This window comes from Crocuta crocuta, unplaced genomic scaffold, assembly GCF_008692635.1.
Source record: "Crocuta crocuta isolate KB4526 unplaced genomic scaffold, BGI_CrCroc_1.0 scaffold426, whole genome shotgun sequence".
Lineage (NCBI taxonomy): Eukaryota > Metazoa > Chordata > Mammalia > Carnivora > Hyaenidae > Crocuta > Crocuta crocuta.
Window position 1 is genome coordinate 528,423 of NW_027532452.1, and position 27,648 is coordinate 556,070.

Genomic DNA, 27,648 nt, shown 5'->3' on the forward strand with positions numbered 1-27,648 from the left:
TCAACTGCAAGCCTATTTATTTTTTATTGATTTTCACAGGTGATCCTTTGATGTTGAGTTTGTCCACAAAAACATTTGATCTTCTTCCATTTTCAATGGCTGGACTTTGATGAGATTTCTCCCTGAGAAATATAACATGAACATTAATACCATTTTTTTAAATGGCCAATTGGCTTACAAATCAATACAAACATAATAAAAAACCACTGTAATTTATGGAGAGTTTTATCTAAAAATTCCATAATAGCTTTGAAAAACACATGGAAGACTATTTCATTAAAATTTAAGAAAGCAACAGCTGCTTTCCTGAGATAGACCTACCTGTTTAAACATATTATCTAACATGGTAGCCACTAGCCACATCATTTAAATTTAAATTAATTAAAATAAAATAAAGTTTAAAATTCAGTTCCTCAGCTGCATCAGCCATATTTCAAGTATGATTTAATAGCCACATGTGGCTAGAGGCCACCATATTGGACGATACAGATACATAACATGTTTGTTATCACAGTAAATCATTTCAGAAAGTTCTATTGGATGATACTATTTTACAAAAAATGCCACTGATGGGGCCACAGATATACAGATTGTCTATAAAGAACATGCTTTCTCTAACAGGGACCTGGATTTCATAATTATACTTAGCACTGAAAAGTTTTTATCAATAATTGTTTCAAAGTGAGACAAATATTGTCTAAAAGTAATATGGAAGCAAATTTTCTATAGAAAATATTAGGGCTCTAAGCTCCTAAATAAGTTATTTAAAATAAAAGATGCTGGCACATGATATTCTACACAAGGCTTCTGATTTACTTGGTACCCACTTGTCCACTGCTGGTTTTGTGAAGCTTCCACCTTCTGCAGTAATCCTCTGCTCTCTTATGGCCTAGGACAGATTTCTGTTTTAAGGCCTGGTGAAGCCTCTCTCTCTCAAGCGTAATTTTAATAGGAATTAGGTATTGTTTTCCATTTTTTCCCCAGAGAACCAAATTCTAACTATACCATACACATTAAATGTACAAAAATCTCTAATCTTTAAGGTATAGTTTCAGCCATTTTTATTTCACAGCTATTCAAAAAGGTAATCCCAAAGGAGGCTAACGTTTTTGAAAAATTCTTCCAAAATATCTAATATCTTATACCTAATTTAGGTGCAGATATTGTTATATATCATACAAGTGTCTAAAAATGCATTTCCCATTGACTTTTTAGGGAAGGTTTTTTTTTTTTTTTTTACATTTATTTATTTTTGAGAGACAGAGTGAGACACAGTGTGAGCAGGGGGAGGGGCAGAGAGAGAAGGAGACACAGAATCCAAAGCAGGCTCCAGGCTCTGAGCAAGCGGTCAGCACAGAGCCTGACGCAGGGCTCGAACCCACGAACTGTAAGATTATGACCTGAGCCGAAGTCGGACACTTAACCAACTGAGCCACCCAGGTGCCCCAGGGAAGTTTTGTTAAGCCTTTTGAAAAGAGCCCCTCTCTCCTTATATCTTTAGACACCAATATCTTTACCTGGCATGAAATGTATGACTCCTCTATCTAGACTAATATCTGTTTTACAAAAATAACTACATTATAGTATATCCCTCTTCCTTAAAAGGATTTTAGCCCCTATCTTCTGAGGCATAATTTCCTAGTGAGTTACTAATGATACAAACATAAAATATTACTGGTTTTTAGATACAAATTCAAATCTGTGTGGAATACTCAGATATAATGTAAAATTATTATATCCTTCACAAAAGATACTGTTGACACAAACAACAGATGTTAATCAAACTTCCTGTTACAGAGGAAAAATTACATAACTTTTCTTCAAGTTCTTCTTTAAAAAGCACAATATATTTTAGAAATAACTTTTACCTTCTTTTAAGTTCTCGGGAGCCTGAACTCTCATGACCAACACTTCGCATCCTAGGGTTCTCCACGTTGCGCCACTGTCCCACTGGTTTGTACTTCAAAATCTCATTTTGCCACTCATCATCAAAAGCGTGAGCATCACCTACGTTAAATATCAAATTAAATAGGCAAGTATTAAGGTATCAACTGTCAGTAAATGCCTTGCTCCTACATACTGGATTCTGGCCTTGTGCTTCCATCAGTCAAACCTCAAGATAGAATAGATGCAGGGAAGTGCTCCAAATAAGGTCTTTGACTCTGGGCAGTGTTTCCTTTTTTGTTTGTCCCTGTTTTATTCCTATTGACAATTTGGTTATTGATGATCTGGTCTTCCATGCATCTGCCTGGATATCATATTTTTCTACCTAGTGGACCCTTTGGCCCAATTATACTGACTTACAGTCTTTTTTGGGGGTCACCTCCTGGTGATCATGCTTTTCCTCTGTACTTGGACACTCCTGCTATAATAAGCACTTCTTATTTTTTTTTAAATGTTTTATTTATTTCTAGGAGAGAGACAGAGAGACAGAGTGAGCAGGGGAGGGTCAGAGAGAGAGGGAGTCACAGACCGAAACAGTCTCCAGGCTCTGAGCTGGCAGTCAGCACAGAGCCCGACGCGGGGCCTGAACCCACGAACTGCGAGATCATGACCTAAGCAAAAGTCGGACGCTTAACCGATTAAGCCACCCAGGCGCCCCTAATAAGCACTTCTTATTAACCTCACCGTTTTCCTACATACCTTGGCCTAACACATAAGCTTTTGTCAATTTCCTGACAGGTTATACATCTCGACTGTCAATTTATGTTGCTATAAAGTAGGTAATCTAACTTCAATAATAACAATTGTTAAATAGTAATATTGTTCTTTCAGATGCCCTTTATAATAATAATATGTTCTTTCACTAAATTTTTCTTCAGCATGTTAATTATTGTGAAGTACTCTTTATACATTTAACTATGACAAAATTACAAAGGTTAAAATTAAAGAAAGGTTAAGATGGGGCGCTTGGGGGGCTCAGGTGGTTGGGCATCTGACTTCAGCTCAGGTCATGATCTCACCATTTGTGAGTTCGAGCCCCACATTGGGCTCTGTGCTGACAACTCAGAGCTTGGAGCCTGCTGCAAATTCTGTGTCTCCCTCTCTCTCTGCTCCTCCCCTGTTTGCACTCTGCCTCTGTCCCTCTCAAAGAAAAACATTAAAAAAAATTTTTTTTTTAAAGATTAAGATGTAACTTCCATCTCATCGCCTAAGAATAATTTTATCAACCCAACCTTAAGAGAATTTCTTTTCTAAAACCCTTTAGTAAGACAAAACACTTATTGAAAATACTTTTTGGAGCCTAAGTGTCCATCAACAGATGAATGGATCAAGAAGATGTGGTTTATCTATACCATGGAATNAAAAAAAAGAAAATACTTTTTGAAAATAGGAGACCAATATAACCCAACAACTACAATGAGAGAGTTAGGACACTGAAAGAACCTAAATGCATTGAAGAATAAATATAAAATCTAGAAAATGGAAGGACTTATTTAATATATACATGATATACTATCTAACAATACAATAAATTAAAATTGTATCTATACAAAACGTTAAGTGCCCAACAGTACAGAATGGTTTAAATAAAATATGGCCTATTCAGGATAAAATTTTTAGGTAACCATTTAGAATATTTCTGAAAACCTCATCATAGGTGACTGCTTTCACGATTATACTGATGAATTAAAATAAGCACAATGTAAACTAGATAATACAATACTAACTTTGAAAGAAAGTTTATGTGTTTATATATCCATAAAACTATTAGGAAGAAATACAGTAAAACAGTACAAATATTTTCGGTTGTGATTATGGATAATTTTATTTATTTATTTAGATTATGGCTAATTTTAATTTTCTTTTTTATTCCTTATTTTTCAAATATACCTCAGAAATATTCAAAAAGTCATTTTGCTTACTGACACTCTTACCAAATGACAATTCAAAAGATTCCATTTCCAAGTATAAAACAAAAAATGAATAGCATTACCAAAATCACTATAAAAAAACAGATCTACTATGAAACAATGAATCTACAATTTTATTACTTTGATAAGGTAGTCCATACACGTATTATTCATAAACTACCTCGAAAGGACATGTTATGAAGTGTTTCTACAAAAAACATTCAAGTTCTCACAGTACAGCTGCTGTTTTAGAAGAAGAATGCTATTTTCTGTGACAACTTACTTTCACTCATATTGATGAACTCTTGATTGACCTCTTCATCTCCGGTTTTGTTGTTCTTTGACTTTTTAATGACATGAGCTCTGTCATGAAGATGATGACCTACAGCCATTTTTTCTAGCCCACTGTCAGAATCTCTCAGTGCTCTCCTAGTTTCCTTTATCTATAAAAATGAAGAAAATAAAAATGAGTTATTATTTAAATATACATAGAATGTTTATAATTCTAACTCCTCAGGACCTGTTTACCCACAGAGGTAAGGCTATAAATCTACAGCTCTAAAAATCCTGGGTACTCAGTTCCCCTACTAAGTTGCAGTAAAATTGTGGTAACAGTTCTCAGATATTTCCTGAACTAATTAAAATTAAAATGTCTGCGGCAAATAGAACCAATATAATTTAACCTTTTTTTCTAAATTGTAATAAAATATTAAAACAATTAATTATATAAAACTTAGTGCTTGAACACTGTCCTTAACAACGTAATAGGAGTAACATGTTAGCATTCCTACATGTAAAGGCAACTAATTATTCAGTAGTCATGTTGATGGACTGGAATCTCATGGATCCTACATATCAACTCTATGGGTTATTAGAATATTCATGATAGCCAAAGACTATTAATAGTTGATGTGTTTTATGAGTTAAAAAATTCATTTACTTCAGATATAAATTAAAAATTGACATTTATTTCATAAAACAAAGACTTTTTTTAGTGTCTACTTACCTGGTCAACATGTAAAGGTAATAATAAACATCAATAATAGATATTTACATAAAAAAGACACCTGAGGTGGGGGTGGGGAGACAAATAATTGCCTAATCTAACTAAAGGCAGCCAAAATTACTCTTTTTCACAGTGATATGTGTCTTCTCCTCCTTATCTCTAGTCCCAAAGAACTGTATCAAGCTTTAATAATTAAAATCTGATATAGGTGATGTATCATTCCAAATTTTATAAAAATGCAAGAATGCCCAGAAAATACTTACTCCTCCTGGAGCCCTACGGGTTTGAGTTGAGGCCTGGAAAACCTTTGGTGGTTCATCTCCTACTTTGGAATAAGTCATAATTGAGGAAGAACTAAATGAATGTCCATTTGGATCCACTGAAAGGTGACCCTAAATATAAAATTTAAATATAAAATGTAAATCCAGAGAGTTTAGTCAAATATGAAGAACTAATGTCAGAGGATTCAGGTAAGTAACAATACTAGCTAGACATTCTACTAAGGATATGGTAAATCCAAATGGAACTCCAGGAAAGTCCTAATCTCCTTTCATGGTAGGTACCAATTTTCACTCTCCTTGTGAGGAATAACAAGTGATTCACTTGGAGAGCCTTAGGTCTTTGAGATCACAGACTTGCAGCTTAGATTTAAATATAGATGCTGTGCCCTGTAGCCTATGATGCTTTTATAGCTACTGGTTGACCGTTGTATGTAATTTTGCCAACATTGAACCAATTAGCCATAAACCAAGAAGTTTTATTTATACCTCCTGTGGGTACCAGATTGGTAGATTACTAACATCATTAATAATGCCTTATATTTGGACATACTGAAAGGATCCTTAGATTCTAAACAGGATTACTAATATGAGTCTTCTTCCTATTGAATCAAGTTATTTTTTTATGTTAATAGTACAAGTAGAAAAGTAAGAGTATTAGTACTAGTTTGTAACTATTTGAATTGTATGAATCTAATCCAGTGCCTAAACATCATTCCTAAAATGTCTGTTTTCAGTTTAAAAAAAAACACGAAAACTTAATTTTATGCTACAAATACTTTTATGTAGGCAAGTTACAAATAATTAAAAAGTCTAAATTCATATAAAATGTTCATTTACAACAGTGACCTTCAGCAGGACAAATGTTTTTGCGTTTTTTTTTAATTTTGAAAGTTAATTAATGCTATTTTTCAAACTCATAGGTTGTGAAATCAATTTGATAGGTTGTGACCAGGATTTTAAAAATATGAACTAAAACAGAAAATATTGGCACACACTGTTAATAGTATGATTATTTTCTCACAAAACTTTTATTTCAAGTATATTCATACAGTACACAAGTATTGTATACTGGGTCACACTGTAAGGTATATTTTTTAACCACTGTGGACTATGATTTAAAAAAAAGTTGAAAGCAACTATAATAAAGAGTACCGATAACTGAAAATAATGTTCTCATCAATTTTTTAGTACTTACAAAGTTTCTTTGTAATTCCTGTATACTGTTTCTCATATTTAACATCATTCGGTCCATTGCCTGAAAAGGGTTGACATCTGTATGCTACAGGATATTAGGAAGTATGTTATTAACTATATGTACAAAAGGAGCAAATCAATTTTCCCAAAACAGCTGAATTTTTTTTCTTGATTTATGCAGTGGAATCTCATGCAGTAATCGACCAGACAAAGATAATTTAAGGACTATTCAAAAAAGTGATTTGTTAAAGAAAAAATGGAAGCATATACAGAATCCCAAACAGCCAATATATAAATAATTAGGAAGTTGCAACACTATAAATGCATGACACACTTATATACGTGCATGAGCATATAAATAAAAACACATTCATCAATTTTCTCAAAACATAATTTTAGCTAATATTTCAATATTGAGCAGTGTATTCTGGGCTGGGACAGCTCTCGCATAGAATAGTTTTCAAATTTTTCTTTCCTCCCTCTCAATACCTCACCATGTAAATAAATAAAACTTGGGTGTATGATACCAATGTCACTTCCTACAGTACAACAACACCAGAGACTGCTTCTAAAGGTGCAGGCTGTCCTTACATCATAAAAAGATCCAAAGGATAGAGGTTAATTAATTCTACTAGTAGGTCTGGAATTTGCCGTCTACTATGGAAAGCTCAGTAGGGTATTCCCTTGAAGCATGGCATATGCTTCTTTAGAATAGTAAAGAATTCCTCTAGAATAGTGGTTCTCAGCCAAGATTGACTTTGACTCTCAGGGGACATTTGTCAATAATTATACTCATTTTTGTGTGTCACAACCAAAGAGGGTGTATGACTGTCATCTGTTGAGTAAAGGCCAGAGACGCTGTTAAAATCCTACAAAGCATAGGACAGCTCCCCTCACCCCCAAAAAGAATTATCTGGCCTAAAATATCAATAGTGTCAGGGGCTGAGAAGCTCTGCTCTACAAAAAATCAGCCAATGATTTTCGTTTTTATCACTAGAACGCTCACCAGAACTTAAAAAGCAAAGCACACATTTAGTGTGTCACCCAATGCATTATTTACTATTATGAAACAGAGGAGGTGTTTGATTCAAGGAACTCCTTCACTTAAATGGAAGTCTTTTGAATCCTGTAAGGCACTGTAGTTTAATGCTAGTATTTCAGATCCTCTGGAGATTCTTTTGCTGTATGGGACTCAATAAAGAATTATCAAAGGCCTATCTCTGCCTTCCATAGTGTTTTTATTACTTGTAACAATGGGAAATAGATGGGAAAACTAAATTCTTCTTTAGAACTTGCACTTAATACAGTAGGGAATAAAGACATATTTCAGAGATACTGATACATATATCTTTGGGTACACATGCACAATCTGCATTTCAGGGATTCAATACAATTTAGGAAACATTCCGAATATTTTGTTTCAACATCAGGTTGAGAAATCAGGGCTGTATAAAAGCCATAATTCATGAGCCTTAGAAGGGGCTACCCCAAGTAAGAAGAGGAGAAGAAGGAAGAAAAGATCAGAAGTTTGGGTATATTCTGCCCTTTTCTCAATTCATTGTCAAATCAGCCATCTAAAAATTTATTGTGCTTGCTGCGGGGTGGCCCACCTNGCTCCTAAGGCCTTTGGGAACTTTGAACACATGCTCTTCTCTCTGCCTGAAATGTTTTTATCCTGACTCTCAGCATACTTTCTTCTCATTTTTCAAGTATTACCTCCTCAGAAAGGCCACCTGTCTAAAGTAATCTCTGCTTCACCTTCCATCTATCACTATATCATTACCTTGTTTCATCTCCTGCAGAGTACTTTGAAGTACTTTATCTGTAATTATTTTCTTGTTTACTGCCTGTCTTCTCTCTATAGAAATAATCTCTGTCTTCTCTGTCCTATTCACTACGATATTCTGAATACTTTCAAAATAATTCCTAGCATACAAGAGGGCTCCCTAAACATTTGCTGAATAAATGAAAAATAATCTCTAACTCAGCTCAAACCCATATATTCAATTATTTACCAGATAAATCCACTTGGACATACCACGGGTGCCTCAGATGCAAAATATCCCAAACTGAAATGATCCTTTGACCACCCCTGCTCTCCTATCTGTATGTATCAGTATGAATTGTCTGTTCCCCACTTAGCTCAGTGGCATACCCATCTAGCTAATTCCTCATGCCAAAAAATGGGCATAATACTTTCCTTTTCTCTCCTTACTGTTTCTTCAACCCAAGAAATCCCCAAGTTCTACCCATTCACCTCTTTAGCTCTCCTTCAAATAAGATTATTTCTCTTTATCACCACAGCCATTACCCCAGTAGAAACCACTAGCAGTATTTCCCAGAATACTTTAACAGCTTCCTGGAATCCCTGCCTCCACTGTGGTCCCTTCCAGTTTTTCTTTCTCCTATAGACACAATAATCTTTCAAAAATGAGAACCTGACTCTACTACCATTTTGGTGAAAATTCATCAACTGCTTCCTTATTCTTAAGATAATGTCCCCAGTCCTTACTAGGACAAAAAGAAGTCCCTGGTTACCTCCCTATCTTTATCTATATCTAGTCTCCAACTCATGTTCCAGGGCCAAGTGATCCTAAACATCTTCAAGCTTCCTAGCTACCAGGTCTTTGAAGATGTGGTTTCTTCTGTGTTGAACACCTTTCTTCTCCCCTCCCTGCTTTTCCTGGCTAACTCCTATTAATCCTTAAGGTTCTGGAAATCTCTGATTAACTTCCATTCCCATCACCCCAAAAGGTCTGGGTAACAGGCTTTTTTCTATCTGTGGTTCCACAGCACGCTGAACTTCCTGATCATTTTACTGATGAAAAGCCAGTTATAGCACACAGTTCATTTGTCATTTGTCCCACTAAAAACTCTGGTCAGGAAGGACAAATATTGTATGTCAAACTTTCGGGAGACAAATGGCTAAAGTCTAAAAAAAATAAGAAACTTTTGCATAAGAGTGTTGATGAATCCACAGGAAACATTCTAAAGTCATGCTTTAAAGTCTCTGCTACTCCTTAGATTGCCTTTAAGTACATTAGAAACTAGCATCACAGAAAACAAAGAAAGAAGAGTGAGAGAAAAGCTGGTTGCAGAGTAGCCATGCTTGGACCTGGGAAAGGAAAGGCAGCATGAACAAGCTAACAACAGGGTGCTAGGAAAAGCAGCCAATCGGAGCTTCTCCACATGTGCTCCTCTAGCTACAGTTTGGTACTTTTTTACCTTTTGGAAAGTCACCACAAGTATGTGGAAGTGTCCAAACTTTCAAACACAACTATGGGATCCCTTTTGTAAATCAAATGAATATTCACCTATTAAAATGCACTTTTTCTTTTTGAAGATTGATTTTATTTATGTTGATATGACTTAATTCAGAAAAAAAACATGCCTGAACACTCCCATGAAACAGGTTTCAGTACAAATTCTAAAAAGACATTTTGAAATTAAGTGAAACTGCATGCCAATTCACTTTGCTTGAATTAATGAAAAGTACTTGTCAGAAAATATTGCTAAAATGGTTTGTGTCTCATGATACGAACCATACCACCAAAACTGCCAAAAGGCACGAGAGAATTCATTACCTAGGGAAAAAAATCCAATTAATTTTGGTTATGATATTTATTTTATGACAATCCCTGAAAAAGAAAGAAATGTACTCCATAATCAAGACACTTCTGAACTGATAAAACTTTTAAACCATTTAATTTAAAAATCCTCAGCATGGATTTTAAAAATTACCTGTGCTTATTATTCATCGTGGAGCCTGACAGGAGCCTCGCAGGCAAAGAGGAAGACCATATACCACTCTTAAATATGACTGCCATACTATTTACCAAAGACACTTGAAAGAAAAAGTTGTTGCTATAGCTTGAGACAAACATTTTTCAAAGGAAATGCAAATTCACACCAAAATTAATTTAACCAGAAAGTATAATTATTAAAGTATCACCTTTCCTTTGCTCAACTATTCCATATTTTTAAAAGATGAGTTAACCTACCAATAACTGATTAAAAATAAGCAATTATCTACATTAATAGCATTTTAAAAGATAAGTAGAGATGACGGGCAAAAAAAATTAATGAGGATTTCCCAAGAATATATGGAATAAAAAATACAGACTTCAGAAAAGATCATAAACACAGATTTTAAAATATATAGTCTTCGATAAGCAAAAGAATGTTAAGTATAATAGATGGAATTGTCAAAATTAGTTGTTCACAAATTATATCCCTCAGTAGGTACAGATAAGTAAAAATAAAATTTTAGACAGATAAATATAAAAATGAAAAATTTTCATTACTTGAACATTTCAAATATTGAAAGTAAAATTTGAATTTTTGGGTAAATGGTATATATAAAATTCTACCATCATTCTGTGACAATTTTCTCCATGTGTGAGTTATGTTGAAAAATAGAGAAAGCTGTGTGTTTATATTTAATTGTATAATAAATTATATCAGATGATATATATGTATACTATATATTTAGAACAGTAATCTCCAAAGTGTATTGGATGCACCAATAAAATTTCTGTATTTCTTTTTGTTTAAAAGAAAAACATTAAAAAATTTTATGTTTATTCATTTTTGAGAGACAGAGAGACAGAGTATGAGCAGAGGAGGGGAAGAGAGAGGGAGACACAATCCGAGGCAGGCTTCAGGGTGTGAGCTGTCAGCACAGAGCACTATTCAGGGCTTAAACCCACGTACCATGAGATCATGACCTGAGCCAAAGTTGGACACTTAACTGACTGCACCACCCAGGTGCCCTTAAAAGAAAAACAGTTTAGATGGGCTCTGGTGCCATCACTCAATCTAAATGTCCAATGGTCACATGTCATACCTTGAATTATAAGTTGCTTATTTAAATATATTTACAGATTAAATTGTCTAGTTTAAACAAAACTAATCCTCCCAAAATGGACAGCTGGGCTTAAAAATATACCCATTGGAGCACCTGGGTGGCCCAGTTGGTTAAGTGTTCGACTCTTTGTTTCGGCTTTAAGTCATGATCTCACGGTTCTTGAGTTTGAGCCCCGCATAGGGCTCCATGCTGACAGTGCAGAGTCTGCTTGGGATTCTCTCTCTCCCTCTTTCTTTGCCCCTCTCCCACCTCCTTTCCTCCCTCCATCCCTCCTTCTCTCTATCTCAAAAGTAAATAAACTTAAAAAATTTTAAAAAAATCACCATAAATCATGAACCAAAGAAAATGCTAATAATATAAACAAGAAAATAGCATAGTTGGCTTCACCTACTTTTGTAGGAGTCTCTGCTTTCCTTCACAAAATGGCTGATAAAGATGACAAATGTCAAGAAATGGGCCAAAAACTTAAAAAATTATCAAGATGTCTATTTGAAATAGAGCTTTTCATCCACTATTCTTAAAAGCAACAGCATAACAGCTCACTGCTTAATCAAAAAAAACTTGTAACTTCATGAGAAGAGAGAGAACCTTTATATGAACTTTTATGAAAGTGCAAATGGACTAGAATAGCTAGCATGCTCAAAAAGCCTATTGTTTTCTTGGCTGTATTCTTTCAGATAGTAGCAGTTTTATCTATCTTCTGCAGTCAATTTCTATTCTGTTCCTACCTTCACATCTAGTTATAAAACACTAACTTAGAAAAGTTCAAGTTGGCAGAGAAGTCTTTTGTTGCTACTGTTTATTTGGTTTTGCTTTAATTAACTTATTTTTGCTATCACTTTAGTCTTTCACACTTAGACATACACATGTCAAATATATCACACCCTACAGGAGAAAAGGAGAGCCAATTCTCACCAATATAAATTATAAAGGCACACACACAAAAAATGAGTTTTGGCTAAAAGAGAGGGTACACGTTCCTTGGAAAAATCTGTTGTAACAGATTTTATAATTTGTATTTATAATTTATAAATTGTAATCTTTTAAAAATTATTACTTCCCTAGGACCATACTCACTACTCTTGACAGTTTGAACAAGAAAAAAAGTGCACTGGTGTTAGCATTCTAAGATAGTTGATAGGATATAATGTCCTTCTTCACTGGGAATAAAATTGCCACTTCTTCCTTCTACAAAAGCTTTAAGTAGCTCATTTATGCACATAAATACAAAGTACTATATGCAGCCCTACTCTTGCCTTGCTATGGTTCTAGCAGAAATACAAAATATTTCAATGTTCATATGAAAGATAAAATTTCAGAATGTGTTAATTGATTTTTCTGCCCTCCTTGATAATTTTTCCTTTGCTCTTAATTTTAGACTTTTGTGGAAACTGATAACCCTATGAATCAAATATATATATATATACACACACACACACACATATATATTCACATATATATGTATATATAATACCATTATTCACTAAATAAAAGAAGCCAACTTGAAATAAGAGTAATATATGTTGGAATAATATGAAAAATAATGTGAAAATTTTCATTTAAATGGTAAATGTAGGGGTACCTGGGTGGCTCAGTCTGTTAAGCATCTGACTCTTGGTTTCGGCTAACGTCATGATCTCATGGTTTTGTGGGTTTTAGCCCCCCACTGGGTTCTGTGCTGATGGTGCAGAGCCTGCTTGGGATTCTTACTCTCCCTCTCTCTGCCCCTCCCCTGCTCACGCTGTCTCTGTCTCTCTCAAAATAAACTTTAAAAAATTAAAAACAATGGTAAATGTAATTTTATACATCAAACCCCTAACAAGTATTTAAAATATTCAGTCTCTCTTTCAGCCAAAACTCATTCTTTACTATGTATTTATAATTTACACTGGTGAGATACGGCTCACCCTTTTTTTCCTAGGTTGTGATAAATATGATATATTTTTATCTACGTATGAAAGACTTATGTAATAGCAAAACTTAATTAATAAAAAACAAAAACAAACTGCTGTCGATTTTTATTCTAGAACTGCCATTCCTAAGGGAAAACAAGAGAAATAAAATAGAGAAGAAAATAGTTAAGGTATGTAAGCATTATAACCTCCTAGCTTTGCTCTCAGACAAGACATGAAAACATACTGCCATTATGCAAGGCTTTTAGATACAGTTAAAAGTTAGTCTAAGTTTTGAAGGTCCAAAGAAGCCATGCAGAAGTTTGGTTTTTCCTGGTCCTATAGAGATAAATAAAATATTACATTATTGCTTTGGCTGCTTTTTGAAAGCATGGAGGAAAATGTGTTACATAGGTTAGGAAGGGTCGTTCCTTGCCTGTTCTAACTTAAGACATGGAAGCAAATTCTAAGATGACAACAAACTATATAAACATATGAAAAATAATACTTTAAGTCTGGAGTATAATATATAACCCTATGGTCCTAAAGTTTTAGTAGCATAGTAGAATTCTATACAGTTAACAATTCATTTTTTTAAAATTCCAACAGGCCCACCTTTTCATATATAACAGTTATCTCTATAACATGAACATTATTAATAGCTTAACATCATGGATATATCCTTCTGTAATAATTGTTCTCAAATTCCTATAGGACTTTCTAGCTAACTCTAATATAAAGAACTTACAGTCAAGGAATTTCCACCATCATCATGTCTCATTTGATTATGAGCTCTTCCTCTACCATCAGAGATACTGAGCAAGTCTCTTCCAAAAGGTTCAGAAAAACTTCTCATCATCTGTCGCATATTTTCTCGGTGTGCAATAAAAGAATCACTGTTGAAAATACATATAATCATCCAAGAGTGAATGTTGGAATTTAAATAATTAGTAAGTAGGCAGATAAATACTGCAAAGAATTATTTTGGGCTAATATGCTTGTTAAAGAGACAAAAGAAGAGTTTAGGTGAATGGAATTATCTTGCTAAGACCCACTAACTCATACATACAAAAACTGTTCCATGTGCTACCTACCTCATCTATTTATAAATATACCTTTACATATCCCTTATTGTGTAAAAATGAGAAACACAAAGTAACACATCTCAGGTAGCTTAAGCCAGCACTAAGAAAAATGGCAAAAAGAACTGAAAAATATTGCTACCAGGTGGAGGTCACTCTTGGCAGCCACCAATATAACTTCTACTGAGAACTAATAAAGAATGCTGGCTTGGGGCACTTGGGTGGCTCAGTTGGTTAAGCATCTGACTTTGACTCAGGTCATCATCTTATGGTTTGTGGGTTCATGGCCCATGTCTGTGTCAGGCTCTTTGTTGACAACTAGAGTCTGGAGCATGCTTCGGATTCTGGGTCTCCCATTCTCTCTGCCCCTCACCCACTCTCTCTCTCACTCTTTCACAAAAATAAACATGAAAATTAAAAAAAAAAAAAAGAATGCTGGCTTGTTTCTTTTTAAATCCTTATTTATGAAATATGGGCATTGAAAACTGTAGTTACATTAGAACACTGTAAATATACATTATTTTAACAGTAAAAAATAAAGCTACAGATCACCTTTATGAAGCTAACTTTTGTCCTAAGAACTTGTAAATTTAAAAAAAAATTAATTTTAGAGAGAGAGAGCATGCATGAGAGGAGGAGAAGAGCAAAGGGAGAGAGAGAAAGAATCCTAAGAAGGCTCCACAATCAGCATAGAGTCCAATGCGGGACTCGATCACACAACCCTAGAATCATGACCTGAGCCGAAATTAAGGGTCAGACACTCAATTGACTAAGCCACTCAGGTGCTCCTTCTAAGGATTCTTATTATCAGAAATCACCATATAGTAAAAATATTTTCTAAGTCTTAAGATATCTGTTCTCAAACTTTTTTTGAAATTACCAAGCATACCAATGAGCAGGTTAGAAATACAGGTTTCTGTCCCCTCAACAATATCCCAGTAGAATTTACTAGTTCTGGGTGTGGTTTGTGGGCATGCATCCTTGGTGATCAACTAGTCCCTTCACCAACCTTTGAGGAACAGTATCCCTTCTGTGTATGCGGTAACTGAATCAATTAGAACCCAAGCCTGCCTTTCTGAACTTCAGTTGGAAACTACAGTTTCCATAGCTGTAAAATGAGGATAATATTGCATATCCCTGTTGTGGAGATTAAAGCATGTTATCTGAAGGCACAAAACACAGTATCTGACCCATAAAAAATGTCAAATGTTATTTTCCCTTACTTTCTCTTCTTAGCTCATGTATGAACGCCACTCCCTATTATTCTATTATTGGTATTAAACACCTCTCATTGAGAAAAGATATGTATTTTATCTAAAAATACATATAGTAATAACCATTTCCAGGCTGTTTTCTATTTGTATAAATATCAGTGTTCTTAATCCGATGTTATCCCAATCACGCCAAGTCCCATTCAAGAATGTAAAACTTTTATTGCTTTATTACAGTGCTTTCTTAGCTTCATTTCAGTTGGAAAGTCACTGACCCACTCGTCAATTCCTTACTGCTCACTCTAGAAGCTAAGGCCCATCACCACTGGAGTGCCCTTTACCATGGCAATCTTACTCTTGCCTGAGTCTGTTGGAGCCTCCTAATAGTGTGTCCCCCTTTCAGACTTCTCCACTTTAGTTTCATCCTCCCACTTCTCATTCTAAACTCCAATCTTCTAATGTCATCATGAGAAAGCTCAAAAATTCTGTCTTCCTTCAGTAGTCCCAGGTAGAAAGAGCTTTCCTTTGAATTGTGCATATTTGTATATGTAATCCTATCTCAAAGGAGCTCAGATTTAGTCAAATTTAGTCAAATTATCACCTCAGAGGTTGTTGTTAAAAAAGCTTCAAGTCCAAATGATTAGTAAACCACTTAACTGGACTATGCTTATGTGTATAAAGAGGTTTTTGTTTTTAATTCAGCTTTGTTTAGGTCTAATTTAAATATAATGAAATGTATCCATTTTAATCATACCATTTGATGAATTCTGAAAACTGCATATAGTAACAACCACCACCAAAAAGGTCTAGAACATTCCCACCACCCCCAAAGTTCCCTCTTGCCTCTTTGCAGATTAATTACCTCCCTCTAACCTAGTTACCACTGATAGGCTTTATTTTTCTTTTCTGTTCTTTTTTTTTTTGTTGTTAGGTTTATTTATTTATTTTGAAAGAGAGAGCAAGCAAAGTAGAGGCAGAGAGAGAGACAGGAGAGAATCCTAAGCAGTGCAGAGCCCAATGAAAGGCTCGAACCCACTGTGAGATCATGACCTGAGCCAAAATCAAGAGCTGGATGCTTAACTGACAGACCCACCCAGGCTCCCCACCACTCACAGGCTTTCTGTCACTATAGTTTCACTTCTTCGAGAATCTCATATAAGGAAATTATGTTGTCTTCTGTGCCTAGCTTCTTTTACTTGGCATTTATCAGTAGTTCAACTTTATTGCTAGGTATATTGTATGTATATGATTATATCACAATGTAATAATAAACGGTTTTTAGCTTTTTGCTATTATAAAGCTTCTCTGAACACTTGTGTACCATTCTTTACATATATATAGTTTCATAACATATGTTATATATGTTATGTGTAACATAACTAGCAGTAGGATTGCCGGGTTGTGTGGTGATTGTTTAATTTTACAGAAAATGTGAACTTAAGAGTTTTAAGTTCTCTAGTTGTGCTACATTCTTCCTTGATAATTGGTATTGTCAGTCTTTTTGATTTTATNAGGGTTGTGTGGTGATTGTTTAATTTTACAGAAAATGTGAACTTAGAGTTTTAAGCTCTCTAGTTGTGCTACATTCTTCCTTGATAATTGGTATTGTCAGTCTTTTTGATTTTATTCACTTGAGTGGTGGTGTAACAGTATCTCATTGGGGGTTTATTTTGTGTGTCATTCATAGATATTCTTTGATAAAACATGTTCAAAATTTTTCCCTATTAAAAAAAAAACAGGTTGTTTGTCTTACTGTTGTAGGGTTGTAACAGTTCTTTATATATTGTAGACCTAAGACTTTTATCAGATATTTATTTGTCTTGTAACTTGTAATTTATTTGTCTTGGACTTGCCTTTTCATTTTCTTAATATCAACTTATTCAGCCACATAGCTATTTATCTTTGTTACGTCTTCAGTTTTCACCATACCTTTGTGTAGTAGTTTTATTTCTGACTTAGTTTTCTATCTGTGTCTTCATCTTTGCTTAACTAATGTCCATCTCATAGCGTTTTATATATTTCTATAAGCTGCTTTCAATTATTTTTAGAGGATGAGGGATAAGTACAATTTTTAAAATGAAGGATAGAATTGGAATAGGAACTTAGGAGACAATCTGAGGGAAGGATGATTGAAGAAAGTAAATTGTGATGATTATTTTAATGTACCTTCTGAATTTCCTGTCTAAAAGTTAAAAGACTTATTTGTGTTTTATATCTTCTAATATGAGAAATTTATCTGTGATTTTCTTACAATTTTTACATTATTGAACTTAAGTTAGGAATATTATAATCTTTTTTAATGTTTATTTTTGAGAGAGAGCAAGAGAGAGCACAAGCAACCGGGGGAGGGACAGAGAGAGAGGGAGACACAGAATACAAAGCAGGCTCCAGGCTGCCAGCACTGAGCCTCATTCAGGGCTCAAACTCACAAACCAGGGGATCATGACCTGAGCCGAAGTTGGATGCTTAACCAACTGAGCCACTGAGGAGCCCCCCCCTTTTTTTTTTTTAAGTTTGTTTAATGTTTACAGTTAGGAATATTATAAACTTGATATCTAGTCTCTGGTAAACTAATGAACTCACTAATTTATATGTGTAGTAGGCAGCCTCTGAGATGGCCCCCATGATCCCCTTTCCTTAAATATGGGCTAGATTTACTGACTTGCCTCTAACAAAATGTGGCTTCCGCTTGGGCACTATCTTAGCGTGATGACTCATTCCGGAGCAAGCAGCTGCTATCCTGTGAGACAGCCCTGTGGACAGGCTTACCTGGGTGAGCTTAGAAGCAGATTTTTGAGACCAGTCAACAACCACGTTAAAGAACTTGGAAGTAAATTCTCTACCAGTCAAGCCTTGAAATGACCACAGCCTTGACTCACAATTTGATGCAGCCTCCTAAGAATCCCTGAGTCAGAACCATATAGCTAAGCTGTTCCTGGATTTCTAACCAACAGAAATGATATAATAAAATGTTTGTTGTTTTAAGCTACTAAATTATAGCAGCAATAGATAAGTAATACCTATTACACATACCAAAGCACAGTGTATAACACATCTAAAACTGTCCTCATTCTAATTCTTCAATTTTATTGGTTTTTATCCAAAGACTATAAGAGAAAAGAATATGAATCTATAAAAATAGTTTGCTGGTTTGTTTTGGTATCGTGAGAAAATGTTTAGATTTTCACCAAACTCTGAGACTATATGGGATGGTATGAATTAAAATATAAACTTCTACAAACCTCAGGAGAATGGGGTTTCTCAAACAGACAGGTGGTCTTACTCTAGAGCAGTTGAAACTGAGGCACAAGAAGCCCATGAAACTGTTGATTAGAAGACACAAGTCTATTAAAGCAGTTGTGCCAGAGGAAACCAACTCTGGTTTCAATGAACACCCTTTCTGCAATCAAAAGTCATGAAGGAAAAGCTTCAGAACTGCAGGTATTGACTGCAATGCAGATGCTTCTCAATGTGGCATGCACCCACATGAGTGAAAAATGGTAAACAACTCTCCCAAAAAATGGCAGAGAGACCATCTGATATATAGAATGGTTCAAATTCAATAAATGTTTATCGTGTATACTGAGTGTCAAGCACAGAGGGTGATTACTGGTCTAGAGGAATTTATGGTCTGACAGAAAAATGAGACCTACATGTTTTAAAATTAAGATTATAAAACTTGAATATTGTATCAGTTTAGCCAATGTAAGAAATTACCATAAATTTATTGATTTAAAACAAAAAATTCACTTTCTTACAATTCTGGAGGTCAGAAGCCCAGAATGGGTACTGCTTGGCCAGAATTAAAGTGTTGACAGGGCTGCATTCTTTCTACAGGCTCTAGGGGAAAATCTGTTTCTTTCTTGTCTCTTCAATCTTCTAGAAACTGCCCATGTTCTCTGGCTTGTGGCCCTTTCTTTCAGTTTCCAAGCCAGCAACATAGCATCTTCAAATCCTTCTAACTTCTACATTTAAAGAACCCTTGTGATTAAATTGAGCCCATCTGGGTAATCCAGGTTAATCTCTTAAGGTTACTGTAAAGTGATTAATAACCTTATTCCTCTGTAACCTTAATTCCCCTTTGTCATGTAAAATAACATATTTATGAATTCTGGAGATTAGGACATGGACCTCTTTGGAGGGAGGGGAAATATTCTGCCTACTACAGATAGAGTCCTAAAGTCACATTATTTAAAACAATTTCCAACTGTTCCTCCTAGTCTGCATAAAATAGTGTTAGAAGATTGAAATGCTAGAAAATACAGCCTGTGATTAATGTGGCACTAGAATGATGAATGGATTTCTATGACTGATGATTATGATAGTAATAAAGAACATAAACGTAAATTATGACAAGTCAAAAGAGATCTTGAAAGCATCAGCTCCTGACAAAGTACACTCCAATGGCAGCATTCTCTCAGCACTAAATGGCCTAATTTGTACTTATTATTTCCTCTTATAATTCAAGGTGACTTTTGAGGTCCTTTCTTAAGACTGCTAAATGAGCACATGGGGGGCTCAGGCGGGTAAGCGTCTGACTTCGGCTCAGGTCATGATCTCGCGGTTCAGGAGTTTGAGCCCCGCACTGGGCTCTGAGCTGACAGCTCAGAGCCTGGAAGCTCGCTATGGATTCTGTGTCTCCATCTCTTTCTGCCTCTCCCTTACTTGTGCTCTGTTTCTCTCTCAAAAATAAATGAACATTAAAAATAATTTAAAAAGACTACTAAATGATCACAAAGTTAATTAAAAAAGTAAATAAGAACTTACTAAATCCATACCCATGAAAACTACTTTCTGTTCTTAATGTAGCAAACTTCCCCTCCCTACCAAACCCAATTCCTGATACTCTTTGAGCTACTGTCTTCTTCCCTTTAGCACTTAAAATATTCCTTCCAATAGTCATCTATACTTGTATCCTTTACTTCCTGGTAGCTCATTCACTTTATTTATTTATTTATTTATTTATTTATTTATTTATTTATTTATTTATTTATTTATTTATTTATTTTTACAAATGCCTCCTTCCCTTCACTTCCACATTAAAACTCCAAGGATTCCCTCAACCTTCCAATTACTGAAACCCAAAGGTCGTTCCAATTCCTTGAATGCTCAGCAGCATCTCTAACTTTGGAGCTTGTTTATAAATGTCTCCTTTAAATTCTCCTTTGATCGATCATTTTCCTCCTCATCCTTGACAGAGCTTCCAGAGAGTCACAGATAACTGGTGTGTCAAAATGTTTACAAGTTCAGCCTCGAAGCAGCTGGGTGGGACCTGAGCCTGCCAAAGCCACTGGCACTGGTGACTTCTGGCTTCCATCAGTCTTTCCTTCTTCTACCCCAAGGTGCTTTGCAAATATTTTCTAATTGTATATGACATTAAAATGTTGAAAAGTATTGTTTCCTAAAGACATACTGTCCCTGACTTATGATGGCTTGACTGATGATTTTTGGAATTACAATGGTGCTCATGAGAATGCTATGCAGTCAGAAGAAGCTGCACTTCAAATTTTGATCCTTTCCTGGTCTAGCAATACATGATACCATACTCTCTAGTGGTGCCAAGCAGCAGCAGCTTCAGCTCCCAGTCAGCCTGACCATCACGAAGGCAAACAACCCATACACAGTACCCATAAAATCATTCCATTTTTCATTTTCAGTATAGGATCAATAAATTACATGAGATATTCAACAGTTTATTGTAAAATAGGCTTTATATTAGATGATTTTGCCCAACTGTAGGCTAATACAAGTGTTCTGAGCTAAGCTATGGTGCTCAGTGGGTTAGGTATATGAAATGCATTTTAAGTTACACTATTTTCAATTTACAGTGGGTTTATCAGGATATAATTCTATTGTGAATTGAGGGAGACCTGTACTTTCTCTGGGCTTTACCCTTTATCCATTCTCGTTTTCTCTGGCTTTTGTGGGACTACTCTTTTAACTTGAACTTAACTTGATTCTTTAAAATCACAGGAGGTACTTATTAAAATGCAGATTCCTGAAACATACACCCAAGGATTTTTTATTTATATTATATCTGGGGCATGGCCCAATAATCTACATTTAAGAAGCATTTCTATTAACCGTAATGTAGACATTCCAAGAACCTCACATGAATAAACACTAATCTATCCTCTTCAACTATCTTATCAGGAACTTCTAAGTTCAATTTCTGCTTCTTTTGATACAAATGGTCTCCATTTATTTAACAAATATTTACTGAATACCTATGTAAAAGGCACTGTGCCAGGCAGTGGGGATAGAGCCCTGATCTTTGTGGGGCTAAAGCCGATTTTCAACTTCATATTGGCAAGAAGCTGTAATACTTTTTAAACTACTCAGTATTTCCAAAATAATGATAATTATTGGACACCTGCCTATTTCTATCCTAGTAAGTTTTTAACCTAACATTTCCAACACTTTTTCCTTAGCCTTTTTTCCTTGGTCTTTTTCCTTTCTTCCTCTTTATGTCTCTATTTCTATTAAAGGCACAGCCATTATTCTCCAAGTCATCCAAACTCAAAACATCAGGAATGGGCTGGATGTTAGTTGGTTTCCTTCCTTCCTCCTTCCCTCCCTCCCCGCCTTCCTTTCATCTGTCCTGTGCTGGCTTCAAGAGAGGAAAAGAATAAACTCTGGTTCCAAGGGAAGAATAAAGAAGATGGCAAGTGCCACCAATCTCCCTCTACCAGGAAAAGTTGAGGTTGTTTTACTTCTTAATTACCATTACTTCTTGAATCTTACTATTTATTTTCTGGATTCTAACATCTATTAATTTGAGGACAGTAAATTTTTAGTAGTCATGTATAAATTTCTTTCACACTCAAACAATGGGCATCTGGGCATACAAATCTAGACCATTTCTCATCATTATTTTAAAGCTATTGCTTCATTATCTTCCTTACTTAGTGTTGTCTGATGACAATCTGGTTCTCATTCTTTCTAAAGGATCTATACTCTCTGGAAGGTCTATGATACTTTACATATTTTTAATGTATCAAAATTACATTATTATTGGTCCTGATATAGAATTAAAAAAATATACCCGTCAATCCTCAAATTTCCTTTTTCAATCTGTGTTATAAGGATTTCAGTCGTTTGCTAGTTTTAGAAATTGCTCTCAACATATTTTTTTGCATATTTGCTATCCTATCCATTCCTTGGAGAGGTTTGAACCCTCTGTGATTTTGTCCTGCATATTGGAAGAAATTTCTTATCTCAGTTTCCCAGGTTACTAGTCTTTGTGAAAATTCTCCTTAACTCATTTTTCTTTTCATTTTAAGATCAAAAATTTTAATTTCTGGTATCTCTGGTTAGTGTTTTTAAATGACTTGCACTGTCCTCTGACATCTCTAAAGCTTTTCACAATAAACCCATTTCAACCTCTTTTCGATTGCCCTTCCACACTGCACACACTGGAAAGCTTAAGACTTGGGGTGCCTGGGTGGTTTAGCTGGTAGGTGTCCAACTCTTGGTTTTGGCTCAGATCATGATCTCATGGTTTGTGAGCTCTGAGCTGACAGCGTGGAGCCTATTTGGAATTCTCTCTCCCTCTCTCTGCTCCTCTCTTGTGCTCTCTCTCTCTTAAAATAAATAAATTGTATATGTATACGTATATGTATATGTATATGTACATATATAAGAGCTTAAGACTTAATTTTGTAGGCTCTGGATTTAGGTTCTGCCAATTACGGGCCATTTGAGAATTGAAAGGCAGATGTGCAGAAGGGTCTGTATGTATTATGCTTCTCTTTATTGGTAAGCATGATCACAGAGGTACACAGTCTTTTGGTAGAAGTGTTAGCAGAACTCCAAGTGTCTGATCACTACAGTTTATGGGTATTAGGGAACAGGAAAGGGAAATCCATTTTGCTGGTATGGATCCCAGCAGGTACACCATGGCTTTGGAGCCAGCAGCTTCCCAATTCAATAATTCCTAATGGGAGAATTGGCTATTACTCCCCTGGTGGTCTAGATCTCTGACATGGCTTTGGGAGTCATTCTTGAAAGTTCAATCTAGAGCCTGTTTCTTAAGCCATCACAACGATTCTCTAAGCTGTTTAATGTCCTATAATAAACTCTTCCCTACAGTTTCTTCCTAAAGTCACTAAATTTGTTTTCTGCAACTGAACTCAGGTAGGTAGGCAGGTTTACTTTCATCAGCTTTAATCCCATTCCAGCACTTCTAAGTAGTACTGACTACTCAAACTATTTTATCATTTTTCTTTTAGGTACTCTTCACTATCTTCTTTTATACTTTCGTTCCTTCAAAAAGAAGGCGTAGGTTACTATTATTGAGAGTCAAACGAGACATTTTTAAAAAATTCATGTTAAAAATAGTCTTGTGGTTTGTGAAATCCCTCTTCATAAGCATAGACTATTGGAAACAAAATAACATAAAGAAAATATTGTCTTTTCTGCTAGTTTAAAAACTTCTTGAGGAAAAGGAACAGATCTCTCTTGTTCACTCCATGTCAAAATTATCTAACCCACAGAGGTTTCTTTACTGATGGAACAATAAATAAAAAAGGATAGGACTGCATTGAATGTGTAGATTGCTTTGGGTAGTATTGACATTTTGACAATATTTATTCTTCCAATCCAGGAGCGTGGAATGTTTTACCATTTCTTGGTGTCTTCTTCAGTTTCCTTCATAAGCTACCAATTTGATAATAAAGTATATTTTTAAAAAAGGATAGGGAAAGAGTCATTAAAAAACTTTTCAGCGGGGCGCCTGGGTGGCTTAGTCGGTTAAGCGTCCGACTTTCGCTTAGGTCATGATCTCGCGGTTCGTGGGTTCGAGCCCCGCGTCGGGCTCTGTGCTGACTGCCAGCTCGGAGCCTGGAGCCTATTTCAGAGTCTGTGTCTCCCTCTCTCTGACCCTTCCCTGCTCACGCTGCCTCTATCTCTCCCAGAAATAAATAAAAAAAAATTAAAAAAAAAACAAAAAACAAAAAACTTTTCAGCACTACTAAAAAGGACTTAAATGGAATATTATTCTACCTTTCAAACAGCAAGGCAGGGGAGCCTCGGTGGCTCAGTCGGTTAAGTGTCCGACTTTGACTCAGGTCATGATCTCATGGTTGGTGGGTTCGAGCCCTGCATCGGGCTCTGTGCTGACTGCCAGCTCAGAGCCTGGAACTTGTTTCAGATTCTGTATCTCCTTCTCTTTCTGACCCTCCCCTGCTCATGCTCTCTCTCTCTCAGAAATAAATAAAACATTTAAAAAATTAAAAAAATAAAAGAGCAAGGCAGATGTTTATGTGCTGACATGGAAGGATTAGCAAGATATATAGTATAGCTCAATTTGTATAAAAAGTACATGTATATATGCTTATCAATGTATAGAATATATCCCCGGAAAGCTATGCAGCAAACTGGTCACAGTGGCTGCATACAGGGAGGGTAACAAAGGGCCAGAGGTGAGAGGGAGTCTTTTTTTTTTTTTCTGGTTTCAATAAGCCATGTTATTGATGTATAGCACATACAGAAAAATGCAGATCATAAGCATACAATTTACTGAGTTTTTTCGCCATCTTAACCATCTTTTAAATGCACAGTTTAGTGTTAAGTATATTCATATTGTGAGGAAGTCTTTTAACCATGTACTCTTCTATACATTTTGAGTTTTGGCCATAAGTATGTATTACATATTCCAAAAACACCTTTTTGAAAACGTAAAGCACCTTGATACTTTATAAAATAAGGTATTAATTACCAAATGTTGGATGTTACTGAATTTTAAGATTTAAAAAGCTTTAAAAAGTCTTATAGTGCATACATATGGAAAATTGATATGAGGAAAGACTTCTGTAATTCCAAATCAAATGAAAATGTTCACACTCCAGTCTGTATGTGTTTTTCTTTCTTAATAGTAATAAAGCTTATCTCTTGGCAAATCCCACTAAAATGCTGTAAAATAAAGTATGCCAATTTATCTTATTCTGTGAAAACCCTAAAGTATATTAGCTTGTCAAAGTTTGAGGTGAGATGCTACTAAATTTTATGTTTAATAAATTAATATTTTCCAGCTGTTATTAATTATGCATTAGTTTTAAAATTATGCTAAGGCAGGGGTGCCTGGGTGGCTTAGTCGGTTAAGCGTCCGACTTTCGCTTAGGTCATGATCTCGCGGTTCGTGGGTTCAAGCCCCGCGTCGGGCTCTGTGCTGACTGCCAGCTCAGAGCCTGGACCCTGCTTCAGATTCTGTGACTCCCTCTCTCTCTGACCCTCCCCTGCTCACGCTGTCTCTCTCTCTCCTAGAAATAAATAAAACATTAAAAAAAAATTAAAAAAAAAATAAATAAAATTATGCTAAGGCAGAAACTGTACTCCAAAAACAGTATGTAGTTCTGACGCTTTGTTGCCTTAATTAAATTTGGGACATAATTCCTGAAAAATAAATGTAGAAATTTGTTACATAGAATGTTTTGAATGATTGATTCTACTATATATGGTGCAAAGGTGAGTGTTTTTTTAGTTACTGTGCTTAAGTAAACTAGATCACTGCTTTGCAGTTCAGAAACACATCTCAGCAATGAAATTTTACCAAAATTAAAGGACAAGGTGTCAATACCCAATGAATCACACTTTAATCTTCACAGAATGTAGTGTCGTTGCCCAGGTACACTTGATAATATTACAAAATATTAAAAAATGAAAAGATGAAGGGTGTCTGGCTGGCTCAGTTAGTAGAGTGTGTGACTCTTCATCTTAGGGTTAAGTTTGAGCTCCACATTGGGTTAGAGATTACTTAAAAATACAATCTTAAAAATAAATAAATAAATAAATAAATAATGTTTTCTACATAAATCTAATAGATAGGAAGGCTATATATGAGAGTGTTTCCAGACTGTTTTATTCTTCAGATCTGTTTATTCTTGCCCAATATCAAATGACTAGAGAAACTGTTGAACAGAAAAATATAGTGAATAATGACTTAAATAGCAGATCCTCTGCATACCTGACCAACGTGATAATTTCCAAGTATCTCCGCATTAGGACAACTGCTGGTCTGGATGACTGAGAACCACTTTATAAAACATGTTTGACAAATCCATATTCTAAAAAATTGTAACATGTCAGTACTCTTACTTCTCCATTTACTCTCCGGCCATAACTCTCTTGTCCTGTACTTAACAATCCACTTGGGAACACCGCTCTACTTTCCAGTCTCTTCCCTGCTCACTGACAAAGTTTATGCAAAGTCCTAAAAGGAAAGTGCTCTCTCCAGTGTCTACAGGTTGGGGATACTCTTAATGCAACAGAATACAAAAATTTCTACAGAAAAATTAAATCATTCTTAACCAGATTGGTAAATGAATCTTTCAGGATGAATAGTCACTTTAGATAAATGATGGGTAGTAATTAAAAAACACAGGTGTACCAAATTCACTCAGGAAGTAAAATAAAATTAGGACCCCAGACATTAGCTTTATTTAATAGTATACATATTACACCCTTCCCAAACTCTAACATAATAACAAGCAAGTAAAGATATCATGCATACAATGCAGAAAAATATCATAAATAAGGCCATTTTTCCATGAATTGTGCCATTTTTAGTTTGGGATTTCTGTCTTATTGATAAGAGTGACAGGCACAGAAAATTTAAGAGACTACTATTCCTAAATTTTCTACCTGTTAAAGATTTCAGAATCACTATTTTAATAGTATAGGCAAGTAGCATTATAAGGAAGTTGTAACAGTTTAAAAATTAAATGGATCAATTGCACCAATGAGCACCTTAGGTTTTAACACACTGGAGGGCAGAAAGGGAATTGTTTTACACTTCACAAAACAAGATATGAAGATCAAGTTAAGTTTATAATTAAGGAATCAGAATTTGGTGTCTGGATCTCCCACTTTTTACTTGAAAGAACAGAGTTTCAAGTAGTTCTAAGACCCCTAAATGAGCTGTCTAAGAAACAATTTTCTAATTCTTAGCTCAAAATCTAATTATTCCATAATATTTTATATCTAGATGATACTTAATGCCAGATGATACCAAGCAACTGGAATTATTTCAAATTTTATTACATGTGATAAGATACCATGTTTATGTAAGATGACTGTATTTTTCAGAAATGTATTTCTAAATACATAGATGGGGTTAGATGACGAGAAATCTGAAATTTGCTTTAAAATACATTAGAGACCCTAGCAGCAATAGAAACATATAAAGCAGGTAAAAAATTTGAAATTCTAGGTGACAGATACACAGTATTGTTTTTTAAGGCTTTTTTTTTTTTTTTTTTTTTT

General features: G+C 35.1%; 1 protein-coding gene across 5 annotated transcripts in view; it reads right to left on the reverse strand.

The window, feature by feature from the left end:
- MLF1 (myeloid leukemia factor 1) overlaps window positions 1–27,648 on the reverse strand; it is a 35,264-nt gene continuing 7,616 nt past the window's right edge. For 2 of the 5 annotated variants that reach the window (XM_077779424.1, XM_077779430.1), the window contains exons 2-8: window positions 13,843–13,990; window positions 9,878–9,919; window positions 6,337–6,420; window positions 5,124–5,252; window positions 4,138–4,297; window positions 1,869–2,007; window positions 1–122 (exon numbers count right to left, since the gene is read on the reverse strand). In XM_077779424.1, the coding sequence (XP_077635550.1) occupies window positions 17–122; window positions 1,869–2,007; window positions 4,138–4,297; window positions 5,124–5,252; window positions 6,337–6,420; window positions 9,878–9,919; window positions 13,843–13,990 (808 nt within the window). In that variant the 3' untranslated portion in view covers window positions 1–16. The remainder of the gene's footprint in view (window positions 123–1,868; window positions 2,008–4,137; window positions 4,298–5,123; window positions 5,253–6,336; window positions 6,421–9,877; window positions 9,920–13,842; window positions 13,991–27,648) is intronic. The other 3 variants (XM_077779428.1, XM_077779427.1, XM_077779429.1) reach the window with 3 other exon arrangements.